This window comes from Cyprinodon tularosa, unplaced genomic scaffold (assembly GCF_016077235.1).
Source record: "Cyprinodon tularosa strain WSP-4 unplaced genomic scaffold, ASM1607723v1 ctg161, whole genome shotgun sequence".
Classification (NCBI taxonomy): domain Eukaryota; kingdom Metazoa; phylum Chordata; class Actinopteri; order Cyprinodontiformes; family Cyprinodontidae; genus Cyprinodon; species Cyprinodon tularosa.
The window spans coordinates 217,651-236,067 of record NW_024038449.1 but is presented as its reverse complement, the minus strand read 5'-3'; the positions used below and the strand labels follow the sequence as shown (position 1 = coordinate 236,067).

General features: G+C 39.7%; 1 protein-coding gene across 1 annotated transcript; it reads right to left on the bottom strand.

The window, feature by feature from the left end:
• Nucleotides 1–13,413: 13,413 nt before the first annotated feature.
• adrb1 (adrenoceptor beta 1) lies at nucleotides 13,414–17,875 on the bottom strand. Its single transcript, XM_038280559.1, is given in 2 exon segments — nucleotides 13,414–16,569; nucleotides 16,571–17,875. Coding segments are annotated over 2 exon segments (1,191 nt in total). The 5' UTR covers nucleotides 17,708–17,875; the 3' UTR covers nucleotides 13,414–16,515.
• Between the last annotated feature and the right edge of the window lie 542 nt (nucleotides 17,876–18,417).

Sequence of the window (18,417 nt, the reverse complement as noted above, 5' to 3'; positions counted from 1 at the left end):
TCAAAGTTATCCAGGTTTCATCTCTTCTCACTAGATAATCGTACATATTGCGGATGTATCTCAATGTTCTAATTGCATTAAAACCTGTTCTAACATAATTCTGGTAACTGATATTTAGTTCATTTATGTTGCTTGGTTTCCTTGCAAGGCGTAATTTAGATATTTTCAATATGGTTGCCGATGTCAGTGTCATTGTAGAGGTTTAATGCTAATCTGCTTTCTATAATCTACAGCCAGGTGTGGCGTTTTTCAGGGATTATAGAACTATTTGAACATCCAGTTGTGACCAAATTTTTACTATTTAACAGCAAATTCGAAACTAACTAAGATAAAATGCAAGTTGTTTTGCTTTTCTTCAGTTTATTCTGCTCTGTCATTGCATTGGGGGCCTTTGCATGATGATGCTACCGCTGTGCTTGAGAGTTGATCTTCTGAATTTCTAGTTTTTACACTGATAGCTATTGTCTTAGGTCATTTTCTATAATGGTTTGGCTTTAATACTGATAATTAATATTGGCTGTGACAGAGGTAGGTGGTAACTAGTTACATTTATTTAGTTACATTTAATTGAGTAACTTTTTGAAAAAACAAAAGGGAATTTTAGAAGTAGTTTTGTTTGCTGGTGATATAGTTGTACCAGAATTGTTTTTATCGAAGGTGAGAATAGAATTTACATATGACCAGTAAAGCATGATTACACAGATTGCACAGATGGTCCTTTCATATAAAATATTTCCACTGTCTTTGTCAGGACCACGACGGAATAAAATGATCAGATCACAAAAAATATGAAGAGGAGAAAAATAATCTCTCTCAGTAGCTGTTTAGAAATAGAGATTTTGTTCTTTGCATAATCCTCTGCAGACCCTACTACTGCGTGAGATGATGTGTGGACCTCTTTGCTTCCGGATAGGCCGAAATGAAATGAGAGGCCCTTTCAAAATATTATGGAACATACTGAAAACAGCAAAAATAAAACGACAAAACCACATCTTGTTGCAACACATGGAAAGGTCAAGGTGCAGCTGAGGTAAGAAGGGCTAGGAAAGATATTGCTGGCCCAAAACAATCACCCTGAAGCAGAGAAACACCATTACACAACAAATGTAATCTCAAGGCACTTTACAAAGACAATTCAAACAGATCATACTGTCAGATTGGTTCAAAGGTTTAAAAAAAAAAAGGAAATCCAGACTATTTGACTCAACAGCAATCCCTAAACACTGAGCATGCAGCGACAGACTTTGCTGTATTTATAAAAAAAAATGAATTTTGATTTGAAACATATTCTTTGGTAATTCCTTTTGTCTAACCGTAATTGCATAACAAACCTCAATAATGTTTTGCTGCTCTTTTCAGGAATCAGTCAAACAAAGCATTTTTCATGCTGGAAAGTCATTCAGTTTATGTTATGCAACACAAGCAGTGTCCAAATCCAACCATGTTCACCAGAAGTCAGTGAGTTCGACAGTGATTTGGTGTGAGCCAAATGACGGCAGATGGAGGCCGCAGAGCACATGCTCTGCCCAGGAACCCAAACAGATGGACCCATGAGGTGCAGCACCTGGTTTTGGCACTATGCTTTGACACTCTCAGTATGAAATGAATGGAGAAAAAAAATCTTAGGAGTTTTTTGTTTGTTTGTTTCTTTACTAGTTGTGATAAATGTGCAAATATAATCTCAAAGTGTGAATATTATTAATAATCCGGTAAATCAAATAAGTAAATTTTGAGGGGAAAACAAACGATAATAGAATGTTGTCACAGTTTTTCTTGTTAGTAATGCGGGTCTAAGAGTGTCTTTTATCTGGAAAGTTTTTTAAACTGTACTTACACTCACTTACCACAAGACAGACATGTAGTCTTTTGTTATTGAAGTTACTGAAGCAATTATAATACAAAATGGCCAGATTTCAGCTGAAGTCTCTCTCCTATAAAGGACCAATCAGTTGCAGCTTTAATAAACAGCGTTAGTAACAGGAGGAAAAACCAACACACAACAAACTTGGGAGTAATAATTTGTTTCACAGAAAAGTTAAATCAGCTTTGAACCAAGAATTACATAAAGCAACAACAACAAACACAGAAGTAAATCTTGTAGAGATGTCCCGATCTGATATTGATATTGGAAATAAGTTCGATATTAGCCACAAAATTAATATTGAAATATATCTGCCTGCCTCCACAATCTCCTATATTAGAAAACTAATAAAAACACATTACTTACATCTACTTTGCTTAAAGTTTGTTACTCTTTGGTGAATAAAAAAGATTAGTTAGTTGTTCTCATGCCTTATGTATCAGGCTCAGAACAATAGGACCAAGTATTAGAGGCGGACAAACAGATTTCTCAAAACCTTTATTGAAAACAGAAATGCAGTGAACAGTGTCAATGTCTAAGGCAGGAACCTCTGCAGAAGGAGACAACAGGTTAGTGACCATGTCTATCTGGAGGTGGATGATAATGAACATGTGAGGCACTAACCTGGCATTAAAGTTCAGTTTGATGATGTTGGTTCCAGCCGATTGGCTGCCAACATGATGTGGCGGACGCCACCTAGAGAGTCCCAGAAGCTGCTGTCTCAGAGGACAAGCAGGAGATCAGAACCGAACATAAGAGGGAAAGCAGGACAATCCAGAAGGCGGAGTCCAAAAACAGGTCATGCAAACAGATCATGCTCAAAGGTCCAGAGACACAACGGGTCTGGATCAGGCAATCAGAAACAATCTGGGAATAAAGGCTGGAAATAATCTGGCACTGATGGCTGGTCTGACGGCTGGTTAAATAGAGACTGAGGCAGGTGGATCAGATGTGTGGTAATGAGAACAGTATGGTGATAAGGAGGTAACTAAAATGAGTAATCAGACCAGACATCGGCGCCAAGATTATGACATAATGTTGTTTAAAATAGTTGTCTGAAAAATATCACTTGATCAAGCCTTTTTTATCATTCCGAACTATAAATTAAGAGCAAAGGGAAAGGGTCCCCGCTTAGACAATAGGCAAACAAAGCTAACAGGTAGCTGGCTTTAATCAGACAACACACAGTCAAAGAAAAGAGTAAAACAGAACAAAACAAAACAGAGGGAGAGACAAGGGAAGAGGAGAAGAATGATCAAATGATCAAACTTAGTGGAAGTGCGATGCAGTCCATCACTAGTTGTATGCTTATCAAACAGGTTTAAACATCCAACAGATGGAAGCAAAATTCCTTCAGGAGCAAATATTAGCATTAAGACATTTCTAATTAAGCACTGCACAGGTAGCACAAAAAATTTGAAGGTTCACCTGTTACTTCCCTGTGAAAGGTGCAGCAGGGTTCCTTGGTTGCAGCTTGGAAGGTAGCAGCAAACTTGGTCCAGGTGGAAGGGAAGCAGGCCGCTGTGTGGAGCCATGTTGCACAGCGGCTCAGCTGCTTGGCAGACACAAAGGTAAGGGCAGGTTGCTGAGTTCTCAGACATTCGTGGACTGCTGGTGGTGAGGTGGCCAGCGCTTCCAGCGGCAGAGGAAGTGAGCAGGCGGGTCTGGTCACCTTTGTTACCTCTCGTGTGATTTCAGACATGCTGGGAGCTGCAGTATAGTTTATTTATGATCTTGAGCCAATGCTTTTACGCATAAAGGTGTGTTTTCTTATTTTTCATTCATTCAAAAAATCTGTTTTTGGAGTGACAAATTCATTTTTTTCATTATGAAACTCTAAATATGCATATATTTCAGTTAAGGTAAAAAAAAAGCAAACATGATGCTCTCATCGCTTCCATTCATCTCTGTGGGGTTTCAATAAGGTTGTGATGATTAGTAATCAGCAGTAATTATCTCCAGGTGCTGACATTTATTGTTGGGACAAATTGTAACACCCCTGTGTTCGAACTAAACCCTTGTGAAGAAAATTACATTTACATAAAGCCTCATTGTGTTGTTTGTCCTAATCAGTCTTCTAATGGAACTTTTATGTTACCAACAACAGAGTCTTTTCTGTGAGAAGTTTCAGACACAATCCATACTGGAATAATAAAGTTGACTCTGGAAGGGTTTAGTAACAAATGGTGTTTGTTAGGGGGTGAATGAAATGAATATTATGCTGGATCAACTGAGAGAAGGAAGAGCAAGGCAGTGATTGGTTGAAATTTAACAACCTGTTGCCAGACGGGTTCTAAAGCATCAAGGTAAGAATCTCAGTTTTTTATTGAGTATAAATTAATTAATTTAAAGGCCTAGGGGGAATTTCTCTTGTTATGTCAGTGTATGGTGCACCTAACAATGCCGTTCAGCGAAGATTAGTGTTGGGAATTGATAAGATTTTCACAATTCCGATTCCCTCATGGAGTCTGTGAAACAATTCGATTCCTCTGCGAAAACAGAAGGCAGTGAACAGGAGCTGCCAGCCTCTGAGCCAGCCAGGCTATCCATCTCGTCACAATCATCTAAATCTAATGAAGAAGGCATCCGTTTAATGAAAAAGCATTGCTGTACAATATCGGGAAATAAACTCATCTCCCCCTGATTTAAATAAACGAGCATCACCTTTATATCGCTCCCTGAACTGCAGAGCCACTTCGTAGCATGTTTAATAACCCCAAAGAAAGGTAAGGAAATTGGTTTATTTCCAGAAATGGCATATGATTTACTAGGAACACAGCTAGGAAGTTCATCGCAAAAGGTCTCCAATCCAAAACTCCGTCTGCTACTCAAAGAGCAGGCAGTGGTTCTGCTATGTCTAACTTTCGATTCAGATGACCCCGATTCAACCCACCTCCATCCCGTTCTCCACCATCATAGCTAACGCTTCCTCAGAGTGTCATTTCTCCTGCACTCTTACTGCATTCCCTGTCTCATCTCAACCAGTCAGGTAGAATACCACTACGTTGAGCCGGGTTCTGCAGGAGTTTTCTTCCCAATGGGGAGTTTTTCCTCTCCACTGTCACTTCATGCTTGCTCATCATGGACAGGTTCTCACAACCTGTGTTATCCAAGCAGGACTTCCATCTTCCAGGTGAAGCACCAGTATCAGCTAACGCAGTCCACTGGATTGCTCCATACACTGTCTCCCCAACCAACAGTCTATGGACTGAACCTACTTCATCCATCTCCACTCCACCACCAGTTTCAGGCCTGAGGGGAAACATCCCTGTTCTTTACTCCTGTTCATGCATATCAAACAAAATTTAGCACTAATGTTTCCTGCTGAGGTCTGAGCGCTAAAGACTACAAAAATTGTATCAATAAAAAATTCTTCCAATTGTCTTTTTCTTTCCATATGAGTTTTTCAGATTGGAATAAGCTTTAGTTAATGGACTATCAATAAACAACGCTAATCTAATGCAGCTCTCTTATTTATGAGTTATGAAATTTTCTAAAATCTTCCAGATTGGACTTGTAAGACAAACAAGTTGCAGAGTTTTAACTGGTTGTTTCCCAGCTTTAGTTATCTCAGTTTTTTGCTTATAGTGGTGACATTGATGGTGATTTGTTTACTTTCCCTCTCAGCCGCCAAAATGTCTGCTGATACACATGTAATTTAAAGCAATTACTCTCAAAGCAGCTGATTAGCTTCTCCATCTGGGAGCTCAACACCAATCTTCCCAAATGTTAAGTCCAAGCCAAACAAACAAACAATGGTCAGTGATAATGCAGGTCTCTGGCAGGAGGCCATCGCTGGCTCTGACTGCACTGATGTTTTCCCCTAAAATCTCTCTCTCATTCACACTCATTAGCTCAGCAAATCGTGTCTAAACAATGTACCAAAGCCAAAACAGCTGAGCTCACTTTAATTCAATGATTTTTTTTTTTTAAGTCCTGTTTGAAATGTAAGGCCCGCTCCTTTCAGGAGGGCATCATTAGCATAACACATCACACTAATGCATTTTAAAAGGTGCCCAGCTTAAGGGTTTATTAATATTCCTCAGAGTGAAGTGCAAACCTCTAATGTAAGAGCCACTTCATAACACCAGCTGGCATGATGTTTATTAAAACATTTTCTTTTAGCTTTTAAAATGAGGCTCAGGGGAGATGCTGCCCTAAGGTTACCTGCTGCGAGGATTCAGATGAGAGTTTGAAAACACGGGATTTTTACATCACAACAAGAATAAAGTAGAATAGAAACGGACATACCCTTTAATGTCCCTAAAAGAGAAAATTCAAGTGGGCCATTAGGAGAGGGAAAGGGAAGCATGGAGATTAACACGAGTGTAAAAATAGACAGAGAAAAAAAGAAAAGGAAACTTTACAGTAAGTTCAGATTTACAACATACGATAATAATACATAATAATTCTTTGAAAAAATGTATGAAATCTGCATGTATCCATGCATTTTCCCGTTACGCCTATCCCTGCTGGTGTAGCGAGGGGTGTTGGTGCCTATCTCCAGCTGTCTACGGGTGAGAGGCGGGGTACACCCTGGACAGCTCGCCAGTCCATCGCGAGGTAACACAAACCAGACAACCATTCATGCACACACTCATACCTAAGGAGAATTTAGAGAAGTCAATTAATCTAACAGTCATGTTTTTCAAGTGTGGGAGGAAGCTGGAGTACCCGGAGAGAACCCACGCATGCACAGGGGAGAACATGCAAACTCCATGCAGAAAGACCCTGGGCCGGGAATTGAACCCAGAACCTTCTAGCTGCAAGGCATTCTATGCATTAAGGGATCAGCCATCTTTAATTAAATGAACTTTCAAGCTTTGCAACAGCCTACTGCATGGGGTAGGCTACATTAGGTCAATCTGAATGCCTCAAATACAGCTCCTACCTCCTGTTCCTACCTCCTATCTCCTCACCTCTTGCGGGGTTAACAGTAAGAACACTATCCAGGGCAGGAAAGAAGCTCCAGACTGTTGTGCTGAATCCAGGTACCCCTCAGCCTTGCGGACATCATTATGCGACAGACAAGCGCATGAATGACATTTCAAAAGATGACTACAGCTTTCCCGAAAAGAGCTACAAAAAATAGCAGTTACGCAAACGTAACTAGTGCACAGCTGAAGCTCTCCGTCCTAAAACCCAAAACAAAGACGGAGTCTTATTATGGCAACCGCGGACACACTTCTGCCATGGCTTAAGTGTCTTTATCGATATGAGGTATTTGGATTGAGCCATTTTCCATCAGTCCTTCTGTCCCCCAGACCCTGCACTGTGTAGAGCAGGGATGTCAAAGTCAAATATACCGAGGACCAAAAAGACGAATTTGCTACAAGCCGAGGGCTGGATTGGTTAAATGCTTATTAAAATATATTGAAATGAACATAGCCTATTAAACCAGGACCTAACACATTTAAAAAAATAAATAAATAAAAATATTAATATCAATATTATTAATAAACTTTTATGATATTAATAAACATTTTATGTTAAATACATTATTGAAAGTGCATGCTTTATAAACCAGAAATGCATTACTGTGCTGCTCTATGATCCTACCGATCACTGCTTTCAAATAATAAAATAAGAAAAAAGTGAAGTCCATTCAACTGAAAAATATGAATAAATAAAATAAAATACAAAAATCTATGGCACACAGACAATACTTAGAAAATACAAAGAAAAATCTCGTCTTGTAAAAAGAACAGAAAAATTTTTGTGATGAATCACGGCAACGGACCCAGAATTCAGCCAGGGGTCCTTTAAAAAAGGAATTTATTAAACAAAAAGCACAGCAATACCAAAAAGGACCAAATAATCAAAAAGACTACAGACTACATGTGTCAGCAGAGGCTGATTGAAACCAAAATAAAAGGAGTCTGGATGGAGGGAGGAACGGAACTGATCCTGCAAGGTAAGAGACGGACATGCTGCTGAGCGAGGGGCAGGTAGGATCAGGTAGGCACAGAATACTGGAAGGTGAACAGAAGACACAGTCAGGGTAGAGGTCCGCACCTGTAAGTAGCGCTCCGTCTCAATCAGAGTATCGTGCAGATCCCACCTGCCCCTCTCTCAGCAGGGTGTTCATCCCTATCACCTGAAGATCAGCTCCACCCCTCCCTCCATCGAGGCTCCTTTTATTTTGGCTTCAATCAGCCTCTGCTGACACCTGCGTGCAGCAGTTACAGAATGCAGTTAGTGCATTCCGCCTCCTTAAGGCCAATTTATACTTCTGACGCATGGCCTCTGGAACCGTCAAATATGTCTCTGTGCTTCCCCCGCACAGAGGTTCTGCAACCATTGTCGCAGCACCTCAAAGAGCCCCTGACTACGCGTTGGACGGTTGCAAACCCCCGCAGACCTCAAGCGGAAGTGCACAGACAAATGCAGCTGTGATTGGTCCTTGGTATGCCTTTCCGGCTTTCTGTGTGGTCGTCCTTTTCGATTCGGTGCCGGGGTGCGCCATTTTTAAAAACCGAGGAACAACTACAATGGACATCTACGACGAAAGGTTAATCGAGGAGGTTCGGAAGCACAACCATTTGTAAGATGCCTCAGACAAATTATATAAAAAAATAGATCCTCTTCGATGTCTACAGTAGAAACTTTAGATCGATCTCTGTGACCGTGATATCAGACGAGCCATTGTTGTTTTGGAAGATAAACAATCCCACTGGCGCCGGCGAAGTGCTTGTGACCATCCGCCCAAACTTCTCACAAGTTCTCCAATAGGCTCCCCCTTATGCTTTGGCGGTAAACTGCTGAGCGTCTCTAGAAATTCCAGACCGATGGTGTAGAAGCATACCAGTAAAACTGCTTCGCGACCAGACCCAAGCGACATTTGATGTGTGCGATTGCAGAAGTATAATCTGCCCTTTAGACAACCGACTTTAGCCCAGCTTGTGTTGTTCAAAGGGGAAAGCTAAAACCAAAACAATCCAAACATGCAAAGCACAACAAAAAATGTAAATAAAAGAAAAGGACAATCATGTTTTCCCCTGGGAATGTAGTGTTGGTGTGTGCAACACAACAATACTACATTCCCCACAATGCAACGGTGGCCCGCAAAGTCACAGTAGCACGCACAAGCGTCCATGGCCTGTGGGCCGGTTCTAATGGTAATTAATTATCATCCAGAGGGCCATAGATTGACATATGTGGTGTAGAGCAGGCATCCCCAAAGTCGGTCCTCGAGGGCCGCTGTCCTGCAGGTTTTAGAGGTCTCCCTGCATCAGCACAGTTGATTTACATTGATAGTTGGCTTTTGCTGAACTGAAATCATCAGAATCAGCTGTGCTAAAGCAAATAAACCTCTAAAACCTGCAGGACAGTGGCCCTCGAGGACCGACTTTGGGGATGCCTGGTGTAGAGGGTCCATCCAGCGAGACACGTGCCATTTCCTCTCACCTGTAGAGAAGATATGGCACATGGTCAGTGGTCAAATAAACAACACTAAAAAATGATGGCTTATGAAACCACTGAGTCAAAACTGTTTTTGCTTAGTTCCCCCTGCAGTCTAAAAGCTCTTAGGCTACATTCACACTGCAGCCTGAAGTGACCCAAATCTGATTTTTTTTGCCCATATGCAACCTGGATCAGATTTTTTCATGACTGTCTGAACAACACAAATCTGATTTTTTCCAATCCAACCCAGGCCACTTGGCTATGTGGTCCTGAATCCGATACGAATCTAATCTATTCAAATGCGACCTGTGTGTGAACAGCCAGGTTGGATTCATCCGACCTGAACGTCATTAATACCCGACAAAGGTCACTATTCTGCGTCTTGCTACGCAGAAGCTGCAAGAAAAACAACAACCATGGCAGATGATGATGACGCGGAGAGCAGTATTTATGTTAAACCATATTGAAAAGATGAGTTTTATGGTTGGAAAAGAGCGCTAGATGCGCGCCGGCACTACCGTCCATGTTTACTGCCGGAAACATAGAGCACGCTGGTCCTCCAATACAGTTTGCGTGTTGTGTCTTCCCTAAGTTCACTAAGGTTGATGTTTAATGGGGTCAGTGTGTTGGCTGGTTGGTTTTCTACACATTGATTAGGAGGTTGCCTTGCTGGCAACAATCCACAAAGCTGTGATAAGTTCAACTCTGGCAGAGTAAACCTCAAAAGTTTATTGTTCTAAGCAAGGAATGTTGAAATATGTTTATTTTTTCCTTATGTACGATAAGATATGTTTGTTTCAATTGTGTTTGCATGAGAAAGAGAAATGAAAGACAAAACTGCATTTTAGACTGACCAAATTGTACTTAGTAGCTTTGAGACATGATTTAACGCTTTAACGTCCTTGTCCAACTCCAGCCTGCATTTTCCTATGAAAATGATCAACCGTTTGGTTGACCAGGCTGTTAAAATCTTGTCATCCTGAAACAAAAAACATTTAAGGATTCAACAATTGGAGGTGTAAGAACCTCCTCCCCCAGTTTCTGGTCAGATTTTCTGCAGCCTCTATACACCACAATAACTCAATGAAATTTTGCTATTTTTTCTCTCTGCCTTCTTCAGCATGTTTTAGTGTTTTTCAGATGTTGACAACAGGTCTCATTCAAACACCTTGGAGACGTTCATTTCAATCTATTGCAATTGCCTTTTTTGTGTGTTTTTGTAAAGAATCTTGGATTCTGGTTTTTCATTAAGTTTTTTTTTTTGTTTTTTTGCATTTAACTCAATGTTTTCTACTCTCTGCCATCGAACCTTTGATAGAGCTTTCTCGGTTTTTCCTCGCAACATGAGAAAGGTTACAGGATACGAATGTAAACACTTAAAAATCCAGGTCTTCCAGGAAACTTCTGTAAATCTTACAATTAAGAAATCACTTAAATACTTCCTTTCTGATAACATGAAGGAGTTATCAGAGAACTGAAAAAAAAAAACACATTATGAAGAATGCAAACAATTCTTTTGGGACTCCACCACTTTAGGAGCTATGATCTGTGTATTGTGTAAAGAAAACATGTACCGGTACAGAAATAGCGTTGAGCTGTCACAGGAGAGGCAAGCCTGACAGAATTCCTCCAACAGCATATGAACAACTTATCTAGGAGGTCAAAAAGGAACCCAGAACTTCCAATGCACAGGAGGCCACACTTGGTTAAGGTCAAAGCTCAGGCTTTGTTAATAAGAGAGACTAGGCAAAAATAGCATCAATGGCAGAGTTCAGAGATAAAAAACCTCTGCTGAAGAAAAAAAACAACACAAAATTGCAAAACAAAAATATTTCAAGAAAATACACAGGGGTTTGATGCACTTTACAAAATCGCAATCTAGAAAAATACTTTTTTCTTTCTTTTCTTTAAGCAGGTAAGTGAGACACTTTGTCAATGGAACAAGACAATTTACATTTAAAACAAGAAAAAAAAAAACTATTTCATTATCTTATTTGAAGTGTATATTATCTATTTATCTTATTTTAAAGGTATAGAGAATGATCGTTTTATTTCCGGGTGGATCATCTAAATAAGTGGTCCTCTTTATTGTAGATTTGCACTTTCAGCACATATGTGTGTGTTTTGCGTGGAGAGCTCTCCACGCAAAGCATTATGGGATTTGTTGTCACAGGGGCTTGACAAATTATATTAGTTACCTACTCAAATTAAGGGTAACTACACTCAATTTTAGAAATGTTAAGAAATTAGTTATTTCTAGATAGTTTTTGCAGTGTGAGATGAAAGTTGAGCTTTAGGATATGTCTGTTTTATCAATTCAGAAAATTAACATCCATTCTATGGTCTACAGAAATAGAGGCTGGTCTCTCTTCCTCAGGGACTAAAAAAACTTGATCGAACCGTTTTTTTTGCAGAACCTAACCCCTTTTGGTCATGCAGCAGGATAATAATCTGAAGCACAACATCATCTCCACCTCTCAAGGCCTCAAAAGTGACGAAAGGTATGCTTTTAGGTCATCTAGTTGAGGTGTGGACTTTTTATCAGTTATACATACTGCGGTTTAAAGACCTTAAATAATCTGTCAGTGTTTCAAAACCTGCATATATGATGTATACAACATTTCAAACCAAATGTCTTCATCAAAATTCCTCCATAGCGATGCATTATATAAGATTTCACTCATTATTTTAAAACTAGGTAGGTTTATATTAAAAAGAAAAGCTCAAAAGGCAGAAATAATTTGGATTAACACATGAGATTGAGTCTGCAGCAGAAAACAAAAGAAATAAGGCTTGCAGGATAATGAAACATTCTTTTATTTTCACAAACGATAAAGCACCATCTCACAACAGCTCTTAAAGGCGGAGACAGGAAGCAAGAGAGAGGCTCGCTGTCATCATTTCAGTGCTTCACAATGCAACATGTACAACAGGCGTCTGCCCCTGCATATGCTCCTCATTTTAAAAGACACAGCGGAATAAATACACATCTTATTTTACACGATGTTTAATATAAACAAGTACCTGTCATAGTACAAATTGCACTTGCCGACAGCTGTGAGGTATGAACACATTGTGAGCAATACAAGACAAATGCTTTTAAACATCCACCAGCTTATTATAGCGCACCTGAGCGGCCACCTTAAACATCATGATGTGGGATTATTTCAGAAACCCAGATCTGCTTCATCATCCTCATCACTACAGACATAAAAAACGGACTGTATATCCAACAACGGTAGAAAAAAACAGCAAACTAATAATACTTTTAGGAGAATGTTACAAGTGAAGTCATGCCTTCTTTTTCATCACAGACCACAGTATTTCTCTTTTGAACAGAACCAGAGCCGTTCCAAGGCTGATTAAGGCTTAGTTTTATTAGAGGGGGCCACCTTTAGTTAACCTCATACTAACAGGACAATTACCACTCCTTTAACCCTGTAATGCCAAATGTATCATATTTGATACATACGGTTTCTGAAATGTTTTGCGTCTGACACCTTTTGAATAATTTAATGGTAAAAACTTTGCTCAAAATCCTATTGTACACAATCAGGTATACCTGATAACAGAGGGCAGAAGACTACACAAAAAATAATCTTGACTTATCGCATAGTGATAAATTATTAATATCAAAAATGTATTTTTGTTTTTTCTTTTTACATATTTTGTTAAAAGGCCAAATAAGGACTTCGAACCAAAAAAAAGTAATTTTCTGTTTTGTTTTATTCTTGGATCGGGCTTTAAAGGGTTAATATCCATATGCTTAGTCTTTTAGTTCTTTTAGTTTAGATGTAATAAAAAAAATTTCCAATAATAATGATTTCCAAATATTTGTTACTCTGCTTCTCCCTTTGGTTTACTAGATTATCCACAACCTCAACCGTTTCACCAGTTTAACATAGAAAGTCAACTGCAACAGATTAGATTGATTACATACTGTATAGCAAAAAAACAAACTGACCTACTGAAATTTGCTTTAAATCACACAATTACCTCTTTTTAAGTGGCTGGAACTATTATTTTTCAAATCGATTAATCTGTTGATTATTTTTTCGAATAAATCGGATAGCCACAGGTTCCTTAAAGAAGACTTTTTACGAAATTAAACCAGTTGAAACTACAACTTTTCCACTTGAGTGGTTTTGGATAGAGGATATTGACAGATGAAAAAGATTTCTCTTAAATGCAAAATATTTATATTTTTTTGCAACTTTGGTATAAGTACTCTAAGTGGGTTGTTCTGTCAGCTAAAGGCATGTTTTACAGTCTTTATACTCCAGTTAATGATTAATCGATTACTAAATTAGTTCACCGTTATTTCAATAACCGATTAATGCGATTTAACTGTTTCGGCCGTAGTCTCAGCTGTTTCTTTTGTAGCAGAATTTATCATTACCATCAATATTATTTTTTCTGTTAAAATTCCTCCAAGAAAAAACTTTGAAAAAACATCCGCTATTGCTCTGGAGGAGGGATTGCTGCAAAGTCAATGACTCAACGCTGGTCATTAGGTTAAAAAAACTTTTCACTTATTGTTATTTAACTTTTTCTGATAGTATGGGTGTAAATCACCAGCTTCAGTATGATTGGATGTTACATGATTCGTTTCGATGAAAATATCGATATCAGTCTTTCACAATACTCATATAATTCAATTAGCAAATATCTGATTGATATGCCAGTATACAAATCTAACAATCAGATTTTACATTTATTTTTAAGATGCATGATACATTTTAGTATGGTAATTATTTATCTGCTGTTAAAACTGTTTCAAATGGTGGATATTATAGTGAAATAAGGGAAGGGGAGATAAATGAAGCCTGATGAAAAACAACCATGAAAAAATAGCTGCTATTACTTGATTTCTTTACAGTTTTACAACTGGACATAAAATATTTGCCCATCTCAGAAACAAGCAATAATTGTTACATTAACTATAAAGTTGATCATTTTATAGATGGAATGTCTGGGGTACAGATGGCAGTTATTTAAGTAAATGTTAAAGCTGCACTGATCCTTTGACCAATCGCTGATTTTTCTTTAGATCCCAAACCTTTATCTGACTCCTTGTTAAACCAAAAACACACACAGCAAACTGCAGGCTGTCGAGTGATTTGTTTATATATCCAAACTAGTGGGAGGCCTTTGGTTTTCATAGATTTACTGAAAAACAGTTTGAATTTTTTTCATATTTTGTATATGTATTACAATTGGAACCAATCAAGCAAAAACCAGCTAGTTCTGATTTCTGGCTGATTGATCATTGCTTTTATAAAAAAGCAAAAAAAAAAAACAAAAACAAAAAAAACAGGTGGTCATTAAAACAAATAAATCCAAATTATATTTGTAGATGTTTCAGATTGGTTTAAATGAGTAAATGTTTTACTTGTTGAGTAAATCTCTACAAAATGTAAGAAGTTGCTACGCAACTGCACACAGAATCTGCAAGGTTTTTGTGTTGTAGTCATTGTTTTCTTATCATTTCAACATAAGAAAAAAACAAAACACATTTTGATGAATGTTCCTTGTCTTCTTGAACTACAAACTTACTGTCTCTGTATCAGAGTGTGACAGTTCTGGTTAAAATTAATTGAACAAGAAAAGCTAATTTTGAATGTCTTTATTGAATTAGATTAGAGTTTCTATTAAGTTTTTCTTTTGCATTCATGCAACTTAAGTATCAGAATTCAATTTCTCTTGGGGCAAGAAGACTAGCATGGGGCCCCAAATCACAAAACCAGGTTATACCAAGAGCCAGCCCTGTAAAGTGCAACACAGAGCCAACCAAAGTGTGAGCGAGTCCAAATAATTACATTTACCTATTGTATTAGAAAATGAAATAAACCTAAAAAATAAGATTTGTTTTAAAGAAACTTTAATCGTTATATCAAACATTTTGAACTCAATTTTCTGGATATTTTGCAAGTAATAACATCTAACTAGAACTATTGCTGATTCTCTATGATGATACCTGGGGGCCCCCCATCTGGCCTGGAGCCCCAAACAGCAGCAGCTTAGTTTGCTTCTGCCTCAGGCCAGCTCTGATCACAAGCATCACCATGAGGGATTGCTTTAAAACCCATCAGAGCTTCATTATCAGCACCTCCACCATTATAATCCTGATTATCGGAGAAGAATATTTATTTATATGAATAGAATACATGAGGGTGAGAACTCTTGATAAAATAAACCACCAGTTACACTGAAAAAAGTGTAACATGTAACTGTTCATTCAAATTAATGCTTTTCACTCTAAACTGGATAAAATTATTGATTTGATTATGTAAATCATTCTTTTTGTATTTTGAGACATCAAGTTTGATTTAACCTTAACTAAATACATGTAGAAAGACCCAACACAAAGTTTTTGATTTCTCTCAATATGTATATATTTATGGCCTGCAGGTAATTTTTTTGTGTGTGAATCAAATGTCAACTGCGCTTTGCATGCAGTCACAGCCAAGTGATCCAGGATCTTTCTGCATGGAGTATGCATGTTCTCCCTGAGCATGCGTGGGTTCTCTCCAGGTACTCCAGCTTCCTCCCACAATCCAAAAACATGATTGTTAGGTTAATTGGCTTGTCTAAATTCTTGTTAATTTAGTTAAAAGTAACTATATTAGGTTGGTCCAATGTCAATATATTGGTTTGTTTCATTAACTGAAATGTTCAGAAAATCATTTGGAACAGGGCAAAGATTTTAAGTTGTGATAAGTGCAGTATTATTGTTTACATCAACATAATATAATCAGGTCATAACAAGCGATTAAATTCAGATTCTGTGAAGTAAATTATTTTAGATGCGATATCTGGACATCATTCTTTTTTTTTTTTTTTTTTGAGAAAGGTTATACTTTTTCCAGTGTAGCTATTCCTTGGAACTGCTCTGTTTGCATTTCAAAAAAGTGATATCATTTTAGAAATATATAAATCCGATTGTTTTTCTAACACTTTATGAGTAAAAAAAACATATTTTCCTTGTATTTAATTACCTTAAAGGACATTCGCTTTCTTTCTCATACTTTAATTAGGTTATTTTGTAATAAAATGTGTTGTTCTATATGCGTTTCAAAACTTCTTTTTGTAGCTTTATGTATTGTTTTTTAAATAACTATCTTAAAGAAAACTTCGCATACCTGTCCAAGTCTTGATTTGGATGCGTTTTGTATTATTTTAACTTCCACATGTAGGTTTTTCTGTTTTTTCACCACAATTAGTTTTTTCTATATATAATCTCTTTTCCTTCACATCTGGGACTCAGAGTGAGCCAGCTTCCCGGTCCCCATCAGGCTGCTGTCGCTGTTTATCCAACGCTGCGCAATCCGACCACATCTCCAGCGTGCCGGGCTCCAGCGCGGACACAAAGCCGCCGGAGCACCGCGACAGGTCGCAGGAGCTGATGTGCAGCCGGCGGTCCGCCTGCCGCGGGCAGCACAGCAGCCTTTTAAAAGCCTTCCTGAAATCTGGACTCCGGCAATAGATGATGGGGTTGAAGGCAGAGTTCACGTAGCCCAACCAGTTCAGGAACACGAACAGGTCCTTGTCCACCATCTCCGCGCAAAAGACGCGCACCACGTTGACGATGAAGAACGGCAGCCAGCACAGAGTGAAGGTCCCCATGATGATGCCCAGAGTCTTAAGCGCCTTTTGCTCCCTGAGCGCCAGGATCTTGGACGGCCTCTTCTTGCACTTGGAGGTCAGTCCTGTCAGGGTGTTGTGAAACCTCCCCTCACACTTGTCGATCTTCCTCAGCTGTAGTTTGGCCTCTCTGTACACCCGTGCGTAAACAAAAATCATAACCAGGAGAGGAATGTAGAAGGAAATGATGGATGAGGAGATGGCATAAGCCCTGTTGGTCACAAAGTCGCAGCAGTGGGGGTCATCATAGCAGTCTGTGTCCACATTGTCGCGGGACCAGTGCATGAGGATGGGGAGGAAGGAGACCAGCCCGGAAATGCCCCAAACTACGCACACCACCGCCCTGGCCCGGGCTTTAGTTAATAAGCTCTGGTAGCGGAAAGGTGAGGTAATGGCCACATACCTGTCTATGGCGATTACGCACAGAGTCTCTATACTCGCGGTGACGCAGAGCACGTCCACGGAGATCCAGAACTCGCAGAAGAACGAGCCGTATATCCAAAAACCGCGCACCTCCAGCGCTGCGCCGAATGGCACCACCAGCAGTCCCATGATGAGGTCCGCGCTCGCCAGAGACACGATGAACACATTGGTGAGCGTCTGGAGCCTCTGCGTCCTCGCTATGGCCACGATCACCAGGATGTTCCCAAACACGATGGACAGGACGATCAGACTCATCAGCAGGCTCATCCCGGCCATCCAGTGCTCGGACGCGGCCGCGACAGAGCCGTGCGCATCGGACGCCTCCCCGGTGCCGTTTTGGAGGTTCAGCTGAGAAGACGCACCGCCGTCCCCCATGACGGGCTGATGCACTGTGAGCCCGCACGGTCCCAGTTCATCCAGGCAGCGCGGAGCAGCTGACCTCAAAAACCGGTCCCTGGTATCCCATCGCGCGTCAACTCCATCCGGAGCTGCAGCGCGGATCTGAGCCTGATGCTGCACCGGGCCGGATCCGCGAGGCAGGCGGTGACATCAGCACAGCGCACCGGCCAATCAGGGAGTCCGGAGAAGTCCCAGCAGAGGCACCTGAGCGTCAAAGTCTTTACACCATGGGCGTAGGTTTGCATAGGGACCATAGGGACATGTCCCTACCAAAATTTTGAACCGACCTAATTGTCCCGACCAATAATTGGATGTGAGCAACGTGTTTATAATTTACAGCAGTAGTTGTTGCAGCAGTGGCTTCTTTTCCTCTTGCAGCTCCTCTGCCTGGTCTCTCCTGTCCCTTTCATGTAGCAGCGCATGGAACTGTGCTGCGCTGTTTAACTCCACTCTCATTGGTTGTTCTGCCTTAAGTTCCGCCTTCTCTCTCTCTGATTGGCTGTTTTCTAGTCCGCGTGTGCTTGGAGCACAACATTGAAAATTTATTCACACTAGAATGCAGCGGTTACTACAATTAATATTAGGCTACAAAACTAGTCTCAATAAAAAAAATGAATATCATGTACACTAAAAAACAAAAACCTTTTTTTTTTCTTTTATAAAACGAAATATTCTGAGTCAGCCAG